This window comes from Schistocerca piceifrons, chromosome 5 (genome assembly GCF_021461385.2).
Source record: "Schistocerca piceifrons isolate TAMUIC-IGC-003096 chromosome 5, iqSchPice1.1, whole genome shotgun sequence".
NCBI classification, from domain to species: Eukaryota; Metazoa; Arthropoda; class Insecta; order Orthoptera; family Acrididae; genus Schistocerca; species Schistocerca piceifrons.
Window position 1 is genome coordinate 117,963,982 of NC_060142.1, and position 13,037 is coordinate 117,977,018.

Consider the following 13,037-nt stretch of genomic DNA (forward strand, 5'->3'; position numbering starts at 1 on the left):
GTTCTACTAGAATGCTTTTCTTATTTCTCCAGAAAGTTTATACAGGTGCACACTCATCACATCACTATGTGTTAACACTAATAAGTGGTTCAGTTCAATACTGAACACACCTAGTCCACATAAATTTTTGGCTATGATAATCTAAAGAGCAATACTTCACTAAAAGAGTGTTAAGACATTGTGATTTTACCAAATATGTATGTAGATAATACATTTTTATGAAATATTTCTAAATAAAAATTATAATGTTCCTTAATAACACCCTTTGTTTTACTTTTCATCTAATCTTGTCAGACATTTGTCTTTCAGAATCTGTCACCATTAGTGTGAACTAATATTTCAGCAATACTGATCATTAGATCACAGATTGATAAATTAATTCAACTCATTCCATAGAATCTGCCATGAAGAAGAACACGAGAAAAGTAAAATGAAGCATTTTTTAGGAACTGCATTACTAATTAACTATTGCTAATCTGCAATAGGATATTTGGAAATACTCAAAGTTGTGATGTTATCTACTACACACAGTATTCATGCTACACACATTTGTTGAATAATTACTGTTTACTTTAGCTGATTTGTCACAGAAGATAAAAGAAACATGTCAAGAGTGTGGAGAAATAAAGTAGGCCAACACCCTGGTCTTCAAGTCAACACCGAGAGAAAAAATTCTGAGAGCAATGTACATTAAACTAAGCTCGTTCATTGGTTCTGATACACATTACCTCCAAGTTAGCTTGTTATATGGCTTGGTCCCAAGGAATTATGCACATTGTGTGCATCAGCTGAGTTTGCAAAATAACACTGTTTTTCATAACTTTTCTAGGCTGTGTATGATTCTGAAATTTTAACATATTTGGAAAGAAAAAAAACACTTGTTTCAAAGAAAGATAGAAGTTTTAGAAAAGCAGTGTGAAACAAAGAATAGTTGTTACACTTCCTTTCAAATGCTTGCACATTTAATTCATATTTCAAAGCCAACCATACCTCAAATAGTACCTGCCATTTTCCAAGCATTGGCTAAAGGAATGAAGGATTATTTTATTCATTAAAATACTTATAACACATTAATATAACCAAACTCTGTTTAAAATAAGTCATGATTGTAAAATACTACATCAAATTATTTACACAAGATTAGAAAAACTGGTAGAGGCCAACCTCAGGGAAGATCAGTTTTGTCGTAATGTAAGACACAGGTGTGTGGCCACAAAGAACAAGGGTTTATTAATCCGCATACAATTACACACACACATAAAACGGTACATTGAACAGTATAATGCATTTGAGGAGGAGCACCTGCTGTGCTCACCTAATATAGGGAAGACTGCCGATAGATGGGGAGGCGGGTGCAGTATCATGTACACAAGTCACAGATGGCCTCTGGTGGCCAGCCAGCACAGATGCTGACGGCAGAGTGTATGAATCTAGCTTGCTGGTGGCCATGCCTACAGTGTGTATCCATGTATGATTCACAGGGTTATAGCACCCCTTCTGCATTGTGAAAAGGACACTCTTATGATGCAAATGTCAGGATGACTGTTTACACATGCATGTCATCTGTGGTGGGCACCACAGGTGGTGACACTGATGGCAGAAGGACATTCCATGCTGGAACTTGTGAGTAAGGGTGGAAGTGACATGCTGTGGACATGTGCGGCAGCTGGCCCCCTGCGACATACCAGAAGAGAGAATGACGAGGGCACAGGAAGCATTTTGATATCCAGAAACTCAATGTAGCAGATCTGTATTGATGGCAAACATACTGGCCGCTTGGGCAGATGCCCCAGGGACGCCATCATGGAGGGACCTGCTGGCGCCAACACAGCCAGCAATGGAAGTGCAGACGGCAGCACAGCCACATGGGTAGGGCCAGCAGCAGGCATCAGGGTGCTGGACGCCAGAGGAGTGGCAGGAGGTGGCAATATTCACAAGGAAGGTAGGTCCATCCCCACTGCAGGAATGCCCAATGAGACCTGCTGAGGGAGGAGGCAGAGGTGATGGCAATGGTAATGGGCACATGGCACTCACCACAGTGTTAAGACACAGTTGATCATGATGGTGCACCACTAGCCTATCACTGCCATGCACCATAAAGAGGTAGTGGCCGTAACAGCTGTGGACTGTGGTTGGAGTCCATTTTGGTCAGCAGCTAAACTCCCACACCAGACTGTTGAGCTGGGAGCGAACCGTGACGAGGGCCACTTCAGCGGATGTTGGTGAGATGGCATAAGCAGGTGGATGAAGGTGTAGGGTTGACGACCATGGAGCACCTCAGCTGAGCTCCAATACCCAACTGGCGTGAACCTGTAGGAACTCAAGAAGTGTGTCAGTGCATTGTCTGTAGCAAAGTCCTCTAGGTACTACTTCATTTGAACCTTAAACATGCAAATGAGACATTCTGCCTTACCATTAGATTGGGGGTGAATAGGAGAAGCTGTTTCATGGTGAATGCCTCGACAGACACAGAAATCATGGAAGATCTGCGACACACACAGCAGACTATCACCTGTCACACATGTAAATGGCAATTCTTCAATAGAAATTTTTTATAAAGGGTCTGGACTGTAGCCATGGATGATGTCACAGGACAATGGACAACATATAGAAATTTAAAGAAGGCATTAATAATTAACAATGAAGTGAGGATGGGTCCCGCGCAATCAGCATGGACACGTTGCCACAGATGCTGCAATGTAGACCATGGAGTGAGTGACACAGCTGCCTGCCGTGTGGCACATGAAGAGCAAGCTGCAACAAAATGCTTGATGTCATTGCTGATGGTGAACTAAACATGTGCCAATGAGCCACAATGACTTGGCACACAGCACTTCTCAGTGTCCTCGATGCAGGAGCTCAAGCACATACTGCTGCAATGCAGCTTGGATCACAGCCCTGGGTGACAGCCGATCTGTAGCTAAGACAACACTACCCTCAAACACTGAAAGGGGTGACAGAGAGCAAAATACTTATGTAAAGGGTCAGAAGCCCTGCCTGGGGGCCTGTCCGATTAATCATGCTGAAGAAAGTGAACAACATGGTGCAAAACAGGATCAGCAGCAACAGCAGCTGTGATCTGGAGCCCGTAATAGAAAACACTTCCACTGTACACTGGGCCACACATATAAGTGAAAACAAAGTAGTTCATCCTGATCAAAACCAGTGATCTGACCCCCTTGGAAGCCTGGACAGTGCCTCAGCATCGGCATCCATGCAAGTGTTAGGCCAAAGATGTTTTTCATAGTTCTAGTGAGACATAAACAAGGCCCAACTCTGAAGATGTGTGATGCCTTTTCAGGCAAAAAAGCAGGATTAAACCACAAAACCAAAGGTTTGTGGTCCATAATGAGGTGGAATTTACACCCACACAAGAGACCATGAAACTCTTCCTTCTCAACTTACGAGTAGTCCTGAGCAGAGTTAAGTGTATTTGACACATAAACTATTGGACATTTGGAACCACCCTCATAGTGATTTGCAAGAATGGCCCTCAGGCCATACTGGAAGTGTCCGTTGCCAAGACCAGGTGGTGGCCAGTATGGAAGGTAGCCAAACAAGGAGTGGAATGTAATTCAGATTCCAAAAGTGTGAACTCGTGCACACAGGCCAGTGTCACTAGAAAAGAACGTCCTTGTGGAGTAACTGATGGAGAGGATAGGCCAGTGTTGCTGCAGCAGTAACAAATCTGTGATAACAATTTTTGCTAAAGGTGCTTGGAGTCCTTTGACTTTTGTAGGGTGAGGCAGAGCCGTGACAGCTGTCCCATGATGATGCACAGGCGTTACACCATCCCAAGAAACTTCAAACCCCAAATACACAACTGAAGGCTGAAAAAGTGGACTTGACCACATTGCACTTCAACATAGCAGTTTAAAAGACTGAAAAATGAGTGTCAGTTGCATAAGTGTTCATCCATGGATGCACCTGTCATGACGATGTCGTCAAGGTAGCTGGTGCACCCCAAAATGGACATTGTCAGTTGTTCCAAGAAACTTTGAAAATCGCAGGGGCTCTAGCCATACCAAAGAGGAGGTGCTGATGCTGGTACAGTCTGAAGCCCATGTTAATCAGAAGGAGCCTTTTCAAATCCTTATCCAATGGAACCTGTATATAGGCTTAGATAAACAAAACAAAGGTGAAGCTGATCTTTCAGTTTTTCTTTAACAATCATGAGGGTGGGAGATCACTTACGTTGTGTAATAGGCAGGATGACCCCAACATTATTAGTCTGTCCGATCTGGATTTCACTTCTTCACCCAAGGTCACTGGAATAGAGCATGCACGGAAGAAATAGGCTAAGCCATAGGTTTCAGAGTAATGTGTGCCATAAAATTATTGGTACAATCTAATCCATCTGTAAAAAGAGACAAGAACTCTGAACATAGAGAATCCATGGTAACTTTTGGTAAGAGACTTGGTCAGAAAGGAGATGCACTGCATCCACAATAGAGAAACCAAAAGCATTGAAAGCATCCAGACCAAACAAACAATCCATGCCAGCATCACCCACTACAGAAAAAGTAAAGGAATGAACCACCATTTTTACACACTAGGATCTGCAAATTGCCTCATAATTGGAATATGCTGCTTGCTGTAATTCACCAACCATCAAATAACAGGAAAAAATGCCAGAGATCCTAAGTCTACATAAGTTTGTGATTTTATCAAGGTCTCAGGTGCACCAACGTCCAGTTGTAGATGGAGCACATTGTCCATCAGTCACACTGCAATAAACATTTGTTATTATTCATAAGCACTGGATACACACAATTAACATCCATGTCCATACTTCAGGAGAAGGCTAGGAATAATACACAGATGCTACACGTCCTTTTCTTCTGCAGCTGTTGCAGGTCACCCAGCACGTAGGTCACGGGTAGCATAGTGAGCACTAAGTGCTGCCACTGTTGTATAGTTGCTGTTGTTTGGCATGTCTCTGTCAAATCTGGGATGGAGGCCGTGTTTGTACTATCGCCATAACATCCTGCCCCTAAGAACTAACTGATCCCCAACAACCAGAAACAGGGGCCACTGTGGTGACTGCACACTGAGCCTCAATCTGATCACCAGCAGCACAAGACACCTTGAAAGAATGGGCAATATTTAACTCTTCAGCTAAATGTGGATTTTTGCTCTGTAGTGCACGTTGACCCACCTCCTTGTCAGGAGCCAACTGAATGATGACATCATGGACCGTAGCATCAGTGCGGAAATGAGCACTGATAACTAACTGAATTTCCGACTGAGGCCATAGAGTTCAGCTGCCCTAGCCTGATAAGACTGGTGGGGCAGTTTATGACAATGACAGGACTCAACATATGCTGCAATGATATGCATGCATTTACAGTGATAACTGGACAACAACCTTCACATGTCGTTGAACGAATGTGACGTGGGTTCCTGGAGTGGGGCTAACTGACACAACAACTAGTGGATTGGAGGAGACTTCCAAGAAAGAAACAAAGCCTTACACCAGTCTACATCAATGACAGCAAAGGTGAGGAAGTGATGTCAAAGCCTCCCAGTCTTCAACCGCGTTATTGGAAGGGGGAAAGGGCGGCCGGTACACCTATTTTGTGGGAGCTGGTGTAGTGAATGTGGCCAACGAGTTCACGATAACAATGGTAAGAGAACACTGATTCCCAAGGACAGGTTTGAGCACTGTCTCCATGGCTGGAAGAACTCAGGGAGTAACCAAATAGACGGCGTACACATGGAAGGGAAAACAACAATTGTCTCTAACTGTGCTGTAATGTAATCCACAGTTAATAGTGTAGCCACAAACAGAGTTTATTAATCCACATACAAGTACACTCAAGCACAGAAACAGAACAATGCATAGTATAAAACAACCAAGGGTGACCACTTGCTGCACTGTCCTTTTACAGAGAAGAATTTTGGTGGATGGCATGGTGGGTGCACAAGTTGCGGCAACCTCTGGTGGCTGGCCTGTGCAGGTGCTGATGGGGTTGTTTGAGTCTGCCATGCTGATAGCCACACATGTGGCACATATCCAGGTTTATAGCAAGTTTGGGTTCCAGAGAAAAGTAGAAGCATGTGAGGCAATACTGATCTCGACTTATCTTTGAATATATGTTATTCCAACCTTTTTCCTTTTCTGTTAAAGCTGATTTTGTGCTTTTTGAATTTCTACAGTCTCTCTGTACATCATAACATAGTACTGACTCATCATCAAGGCCCATGGTCTCTAATTCCTAATGGAAGATTCAATTAGCATTGTGCAGGATCTTTTGTTAGTGACTCAGAAGTCCAATGTGAGAGCCCACTAGGCAACCACAAGTAGGACAGCGTGTATCACACCAAAAGAGTGGTCTGTCCTAAGTGCTTGTCTACATGCTTGTTTTGCAGCTAAGTTGTTGAACCAGGCACTGTCATGGAATTTGCTGCCATCCCTTTCATCCACCTACTGCAGTCTTTGGCAAGTGCCTCCCGCTTTTACAGACCTAGGTCAGCAACTTTCCTTTATTGAAATAAATGGTTGGAATTCTTTTAAAAGTTGCTGTAAGATGTATCTTTTATTTATTGGTGGTGACTAGTTTTGGACATTATGTCCATTTTCAAAGTATCCTATAAAAACAAAGTTCAAATAGATGTAACAATAATTATGCAACTGAAGTATGATTATAGGCATTAGTTCCTGTTATGTACAAGGTTACATGAAAGGTTAGAAATGGTCTTCATAAATAATTAAAATACAGTCAAATAAGTATGCTTGGAGACAGCAACTGCAGATAGTCCAGAATGGCAATACAAATAGTCCAGCACAAAATACACAAACTATGGTTAACGGCACTGATGTTCAAAAACATCACCAGTTACCAGGTAAAAGAACCAGAAGCTGCTAGTAGTGCTGTGCGCAAAGGGCCAAACTGCTTATTATCCAAACAGTTGTTCTATTGTAATGATAACATTACAAATCACACAATGAGAAGTGAAATAAATTAAAACCACATTTTGGTCTTAATTGGTTCAAACACCATTAAAATAATAACAACCTTGTAAAATTATGATGCCACATATGGTGTGATTTGCAAGTTACATAACAAGGATACAGTGAAAACTGTCAACAAGAGCAATAATTTTAAAAATTACAATATAGAATAAAATAAAATATAAATCTCCACAGTATTCATAAAAGGCCCTATGGCATCACAAACAATGTAACATGTAGTCTTAATAAAATATTGTACAAAATCATGTCTATAGCTACAATTTTAAAAAATTACCGTACAGAATAAAAAATAAAATGGAAATATCTCCATAGTTTTCATAAAAGACCTTACAGCATCATAGACAGCATAACATGTAGTCATAGCAAACTACTGTACAAGAACATGTCCACAGTTACAGACAGTATATTTCTTGTAATCTAATAAAAGAATATTATGACATAAAATATTATTATTAAAAATGATAAAATATCTATAAATTACCCAAGCGGGGTATAACATATAACTTGGTTAAGAAGTGCAAAAATGAGCCTTTATTTACAGATAATAAAACTTCTTACAGTGGCGTAGGCATTATATGGCCAAGAAATATGTGTGATATAAATTACAGAAATGTAAAAGAGGCATGTGGAACATGCCTACTTCATCTGTCCCAATGTATAAAAATATAGTGTGCCCATCACAGCAATAGCAAGCACACACCAACATGCCAAAAACACATGTGTATAGTGAATATGAATATAATTACAGGCTCGTACTGCAGCATTATATTTGATTAATAATATAGTAGTTCCATACCCTGAAGACTATTCAAAATGGTCCAAACAGACCTTGGAAGGCCCAACGGTACCGACCGGCCACCATGTCATCCTCAGCCCACAGGAGTCACTGGATGTGGATATAGGGGAGCAGGTGGTCAGCACACCGCTCTCCCAGACGTATGTCAGTTTACGTCACCGGAGCTGCTACTTCTCAATCAAGTAGCTCCTCAGTTTACCTCACAAGGTCTGAGTGCACCCCACTTGCCAACAGCTCTCGGCAGAGTGGATGGTCACCCATCCAAGTGCTAGCCCATCCCAACAGCACTTAACTTCGGAGATCTGACGGGAACCGGTGTTACTGCTGCGGCAATGCTGTTGGCACCCTGAAGACTATGCCAGTCATAAAATTATAATGTCTTCCATAACTTTATATACACATTCTATCACTGCTACCTGGAGTGAAACTTCCATGAGGCTATCTCATTTACTAGTACTCCTGGCATGAACAACCTACCTAAGGGATTGGCATCCATATCGACCAAGTATTGGACAAGTTGAAGTTCCTGCTTAAACATGGCAAAAAAAACCATTCTACTAAAGCCTACTTTTTCATTGAGTACCTTATCTAGTTCTTTGATTTTATTTTTATATATTTCTAGTTCTTCTAAAATATCAAGCTGCAAGTCTTTAGAGGTGACATGTAGCACTTCCATCATCTCCTGTATACTACCTGTTACATGCCCCTGGTTCTCAACTGAAGGGAGACTGTTAATGCACATCACCATCAAATGAAAAAGGCCTTTATGTCACACAGGATAGTTTGAATCATTTAATCTGTGTGTGTGTGTGTTTGTGTGTGTGTGTGTGTGTGTGTGTGTGTGTGTGTGGAGGGGGGGGGGGGGAAGGGTGGGGGGACTTTCAAAAAACAGGATTGAGACTGTTTTTATTTGATTTTTAGCATTTTGTACCAATCACTGCTTTTCTCCAATTACAGAATGCTCTCTAAAATTTTATATTGCATGTTAACTTATATATAGCAGATGCATCAAATTTCTCAGTACCATGCTGTTGTACCTCCTTACTCAATTAGTGTTTCGATCTATGCTGCCTGGAATGCCGTCTGAAATCTTTTGGGAAAGGCTGTTCCAGTTTCATAGTTTTTGGTCCATGGTACTGTACTATCAAGAATTTTTTATTTTATGGACTTGGAGTCTTAACCCATCTGTGTTTCTAATACATCCATGTGATTAATTTACTCTTATGGGCATTTGTCACTGCAACTTGCGTAAGTATGTCAAGTTTTTTTATGAACCCGGTTCTTGGCTAATGGGAGCCTGTTAATGCACATCACCATCACATAAAAAAGGCCTTCCTATGTTGCACAGGATAGTTTGAATCATTACATCCATGTGTGTGGGCTTTCAAAAAATGGAAAAACCTTATCTCTTCCCACTTTATGTCACCATTAAACCAAACAGTTTATTTCATTACCTAACTCATTATCAAGTGTGTATTTAATATTCATACGCTGCTGTATGTATTTGTTGTGATTGGCTGCTACATGCCCATTCCCTCCCTTAACTATAAGAAAGGTATCACCAATGTAGCACCTATGAAAATGATTTTATCTGCTATCCAAGTGTTATTCATGAATATCTTCAACACAAAGTCATTATTGAAAATATTTGCCAATAGACCCAATAAGCAGCTGACCATTGCCAAACCCCCTTTCTGTTCAAATACTCTTGTCTAATTCAAAGAAATTATGTTCGAATCTGAACTTCAGAAGGTCCGTGAACACAATTATGTCCCCAATAGCTGTGGTTGTCACGTATTAGATTTTGTTTACTAACCCTGAATATGTCCTCAATAGGGATATTTTTGTAAAGATTAACAATATCAAATGAAGTCAAGTACTATATCCTCATTGAGCTGAATCTCCTTAGCTTCACTGGCAAATATTATGATGTCTGCTACACAATAATCTGTTTGAAAGATGTTTATGTTTTAAGTTTTTTAAAAAGTAACTTATTCAATTCTACCGTGGCTGCATTTCTTCCATTCACAATAACACACATATTCTTGTTTTCTTTATGCAGTTTTATCTGTGTGATCAAAGGGGATAATCTAGGATTCATACTGATCATACTACTTTTCCGAAAAGGGAAAAACAAAACGTGTCCATTTCACATTATTCTTGAGAGCTACCTGAAAAAATGTAGTGTTTCCTTATCTGTGAATGTTGTATTGTTATCCACTAAATGCTGCAACACTTTGGTCCTATATTCAATTTCAAAAATAACCACTGAGGCATTATCCTTCTTTGCCTTAATTGTCATTGTCTTATGGTTACATAATTTACAATTAATCCTCTCTATGAGCAGCAGTTTACCATTCTTATCCTTGTTCTGCTCTTCTTTTAACAGTTCCCTAGACAAAAGCTTCTGTGCTTTACTCACTACCTCTGCTTCCTCTCTACTATTAAGTTCACCATAAGCACACACTTCTTCACCTTAGATTTGACTTCAGCTATGCCAACATCAGAAAGGGATGCATATGGAGAAAATTGTAAATCCTTGTTTAGAAGTCCCATCTCTTTCTTTGTAAAGCATATGTTGGTCAACTTTTCAATCTGACCAGAAAAGGAATGGGCCTTTCTGACACTGACAGAATTACACATTATAGAGTGCAGCAATCAGTCATCTTTCTTAGATTTTATTATACAAATCCAGATTTCGGCTAGTAGCTAGCCATTCTCAATGCTAGCTACTAGCTGAAATCTGGATTTGTGTAATAAAATCTAAAAAGGATAAACGATTGCTGCACTCTATAATTTATAAGTTGCAGTATCGATAGCTGTGATACTGCGCCTGCCACGAGAAGAAACGCAGGTTGGCAGCAAAGTTGCTGCAGGCCGCCACGAGGGCGCCCCGCCACGCGGTAGCCAATAGAAGAAGAGCACTGAGTCTTCCTGCTGAAAAGACGACGAGCCATACAGCAGACGTACACCAGCTAGCCAGCAGAGAAGAACAAATTATCTATGAACACTGTATCCTGTACTTTGCTTTGCTCAACATATCAGAAGTTATGTAATCTGTTTATTTCTCTTAATACAAGTTATTACTAATTGTTTGCTTTGTGTTGCATATCCTCACATCCTGGAAAACTTCCTCAAATTGAACCCACACTTCTGCTCTGCTTATCCACTAAGGATACAGCATAAGTCACTTACATCACTGAGTGCATCCAATTTCCAAATGGGAGGTAACCTGAGTGATAGAATTATCTTTATTGAATGCACTCTTTCCACATAAATGCTTGCTTATACTATTGTACTTCAAAAACAAGTCTCTGTACTTATTGTTTACAGCTTCCACAACTTGTTCATTAAAAACTTCTCTTATTTCACTCTTTATCCACTGGAGTTCAGCCCTATGCTTCATGGCTACAGCATTCCTAGATATGTTGCGTATTCTCACCTTCGCATACACAGATATCACACTGCACTGCAAGCACTTATGTTAAAATAATCCTTGGAACATGCCTTGGCTAACTGTGCTTTCTTTTTCAAATAGATGTAAGCATCCTGTACTTACATATTTATGGACGTCCAGCATGCTGCTCCTCCCACCTGTCACAGTATTTATTAAATGCATTCATATCACACTTGATACAATCTTTAAAATACAATGCAGATGTTCTGAGGGTCTCTTGGAAAATGCTATCTCATTAAGTAGCGCACATTGGGGAAGACAGAAATGGTCCATATGTTGTAGGTGTCCTAGTCAACACATGTGATGGTCCCTGAGAGTGGCAGTAATGCTCAGTAGCTTTGCTGTATTCAGAACGATCCCACTTGTCACATGTTCCCTCCATGTTGCACCATGAATGTTTTGTAAGCACCACAAATGAAAGATGAGCTCACATTCTTGTTTTGCATATGATGTCTAGATCTCGGCATCATACAAGAAGGTGCTCTCCTCTCATTCTTGGTGGATGAGCATTTTTGTGGCCACTGTAAGGTTTTTATTATGCCATACTCTTGTGCAAAGCTTCCTGATCACCACTTTGCCAATTCTCATGTTTATTTCATTGTTGGTAAGATCTTCTGACACTTCTTACCTAACAGAATGTCTTGACTACATTCAGCAAAGAGTACTCTTACACTACAGGCCATTAAAATTACTACACCATGAAGATGACGTGCCACAGACACAAAATTTAACCGACAGGAAGAGGATGCTGTGATATGCAAATGATTAGCTTTTCAGAGCATTCTCTTAAGGTTGGCGCTGGTGGTGACACCTACAACGTGCTGACATGAGGAGAGTTTCCAACCGATTTCTCACACACAAACAGCAGTTGACCAGCGTTGCCTGGTGAAACGTTGTTGTGATGCCTCGTGTAAGGAGGATAAATGTGTACCATGATGTTTCTGACTCTGATAAAGGTCGGATTCTAACCTATCTTGATTGTGGTTTATCATATCGCGACAGTGCTGCTCACATTTGTCGAGATCCAATGACTGTTAGGAGAATATGGAATTGGTGGGTTCAGTAGGGTAATACGGAATGCCATGCTGGATCCCAGCGGCGTCGCATCACTAGCAGTCGAGATGACAGGCATCTTATCCGCATGGCTGTAACGGATTGTGTAGCCACATCTCGATCCCTGAGTCAACAGGTGGGGCCATTTGCAAGACACCAACCATCTGCATGAACAGTTCAATGATATTTGCAGCAGCATGGACTATCAGCTCGGAGACCATGACTTAGGTTACCCTTGACACTGCATCACAGACAGGAGCATCTGCAATGTGTACTCAATGACGAACCTGGGTACATGAATGGCAAAACGTCATTTTTTCGGATAAATCCAGGTTCTGTTTACAACATCATGTTGGTCACATCCGTGTTTGGCGACATCGCGGTGAACACACATTGGAAGCATGTATTCGTCATCGCTATACTGGCGTATCACCCCGCATGATGGTATGGGGTGCCATTGGTTACACATCTCGGTCACCTCTATTCATGAGAGCAAGAAGAGGTCGTGGTAAACGTTCCTGAACACCATTAATCGTTCCACCAAAAGTTCCATTGTGTGGGAGACCATCCAGAGAATTTCTGGCAGAGGAGGGAGGTGCGCCATAGCTCCTGTAATGACTAACGGCACTCTCCACACGGAGCCGCGAGACATTGCCCAGACTATGGCAGCGTATTTTGCCACAGTTACTGCAACAACCAGTCAGGATCCAGGTTGCTGAGAGAAGTAGTCTGAACTTCCAGTCCACCTCTCATGA

The 13,037-nt window shown here is 41.2% G+C and overlaps 1 protein-coding gene across 1 annotated transcript in view; it reads left to right on the top strand.

Moving 5' to 3' along the window:
* The first annotated feature begins 1,803 nt into the window (after window positions 1-1,803).
* Window positions 1,804-13,037, top strand: part of LOC124798782 (piggyBac transposable element-derived protein 4-like) — a 75,799-nt gene continuing 64,565 nt past the window's right edge. Inside the window, exon 1 of the mRNA XM_047262312.1 lies at window positions 1,804-1,942. Coding sequence (XP_047118268.1) covers window positions 1,804-1,942 — 139 coding nt within the window. The remainder of the gene's footprint in view (window positions 1,943-13,037) is intronic.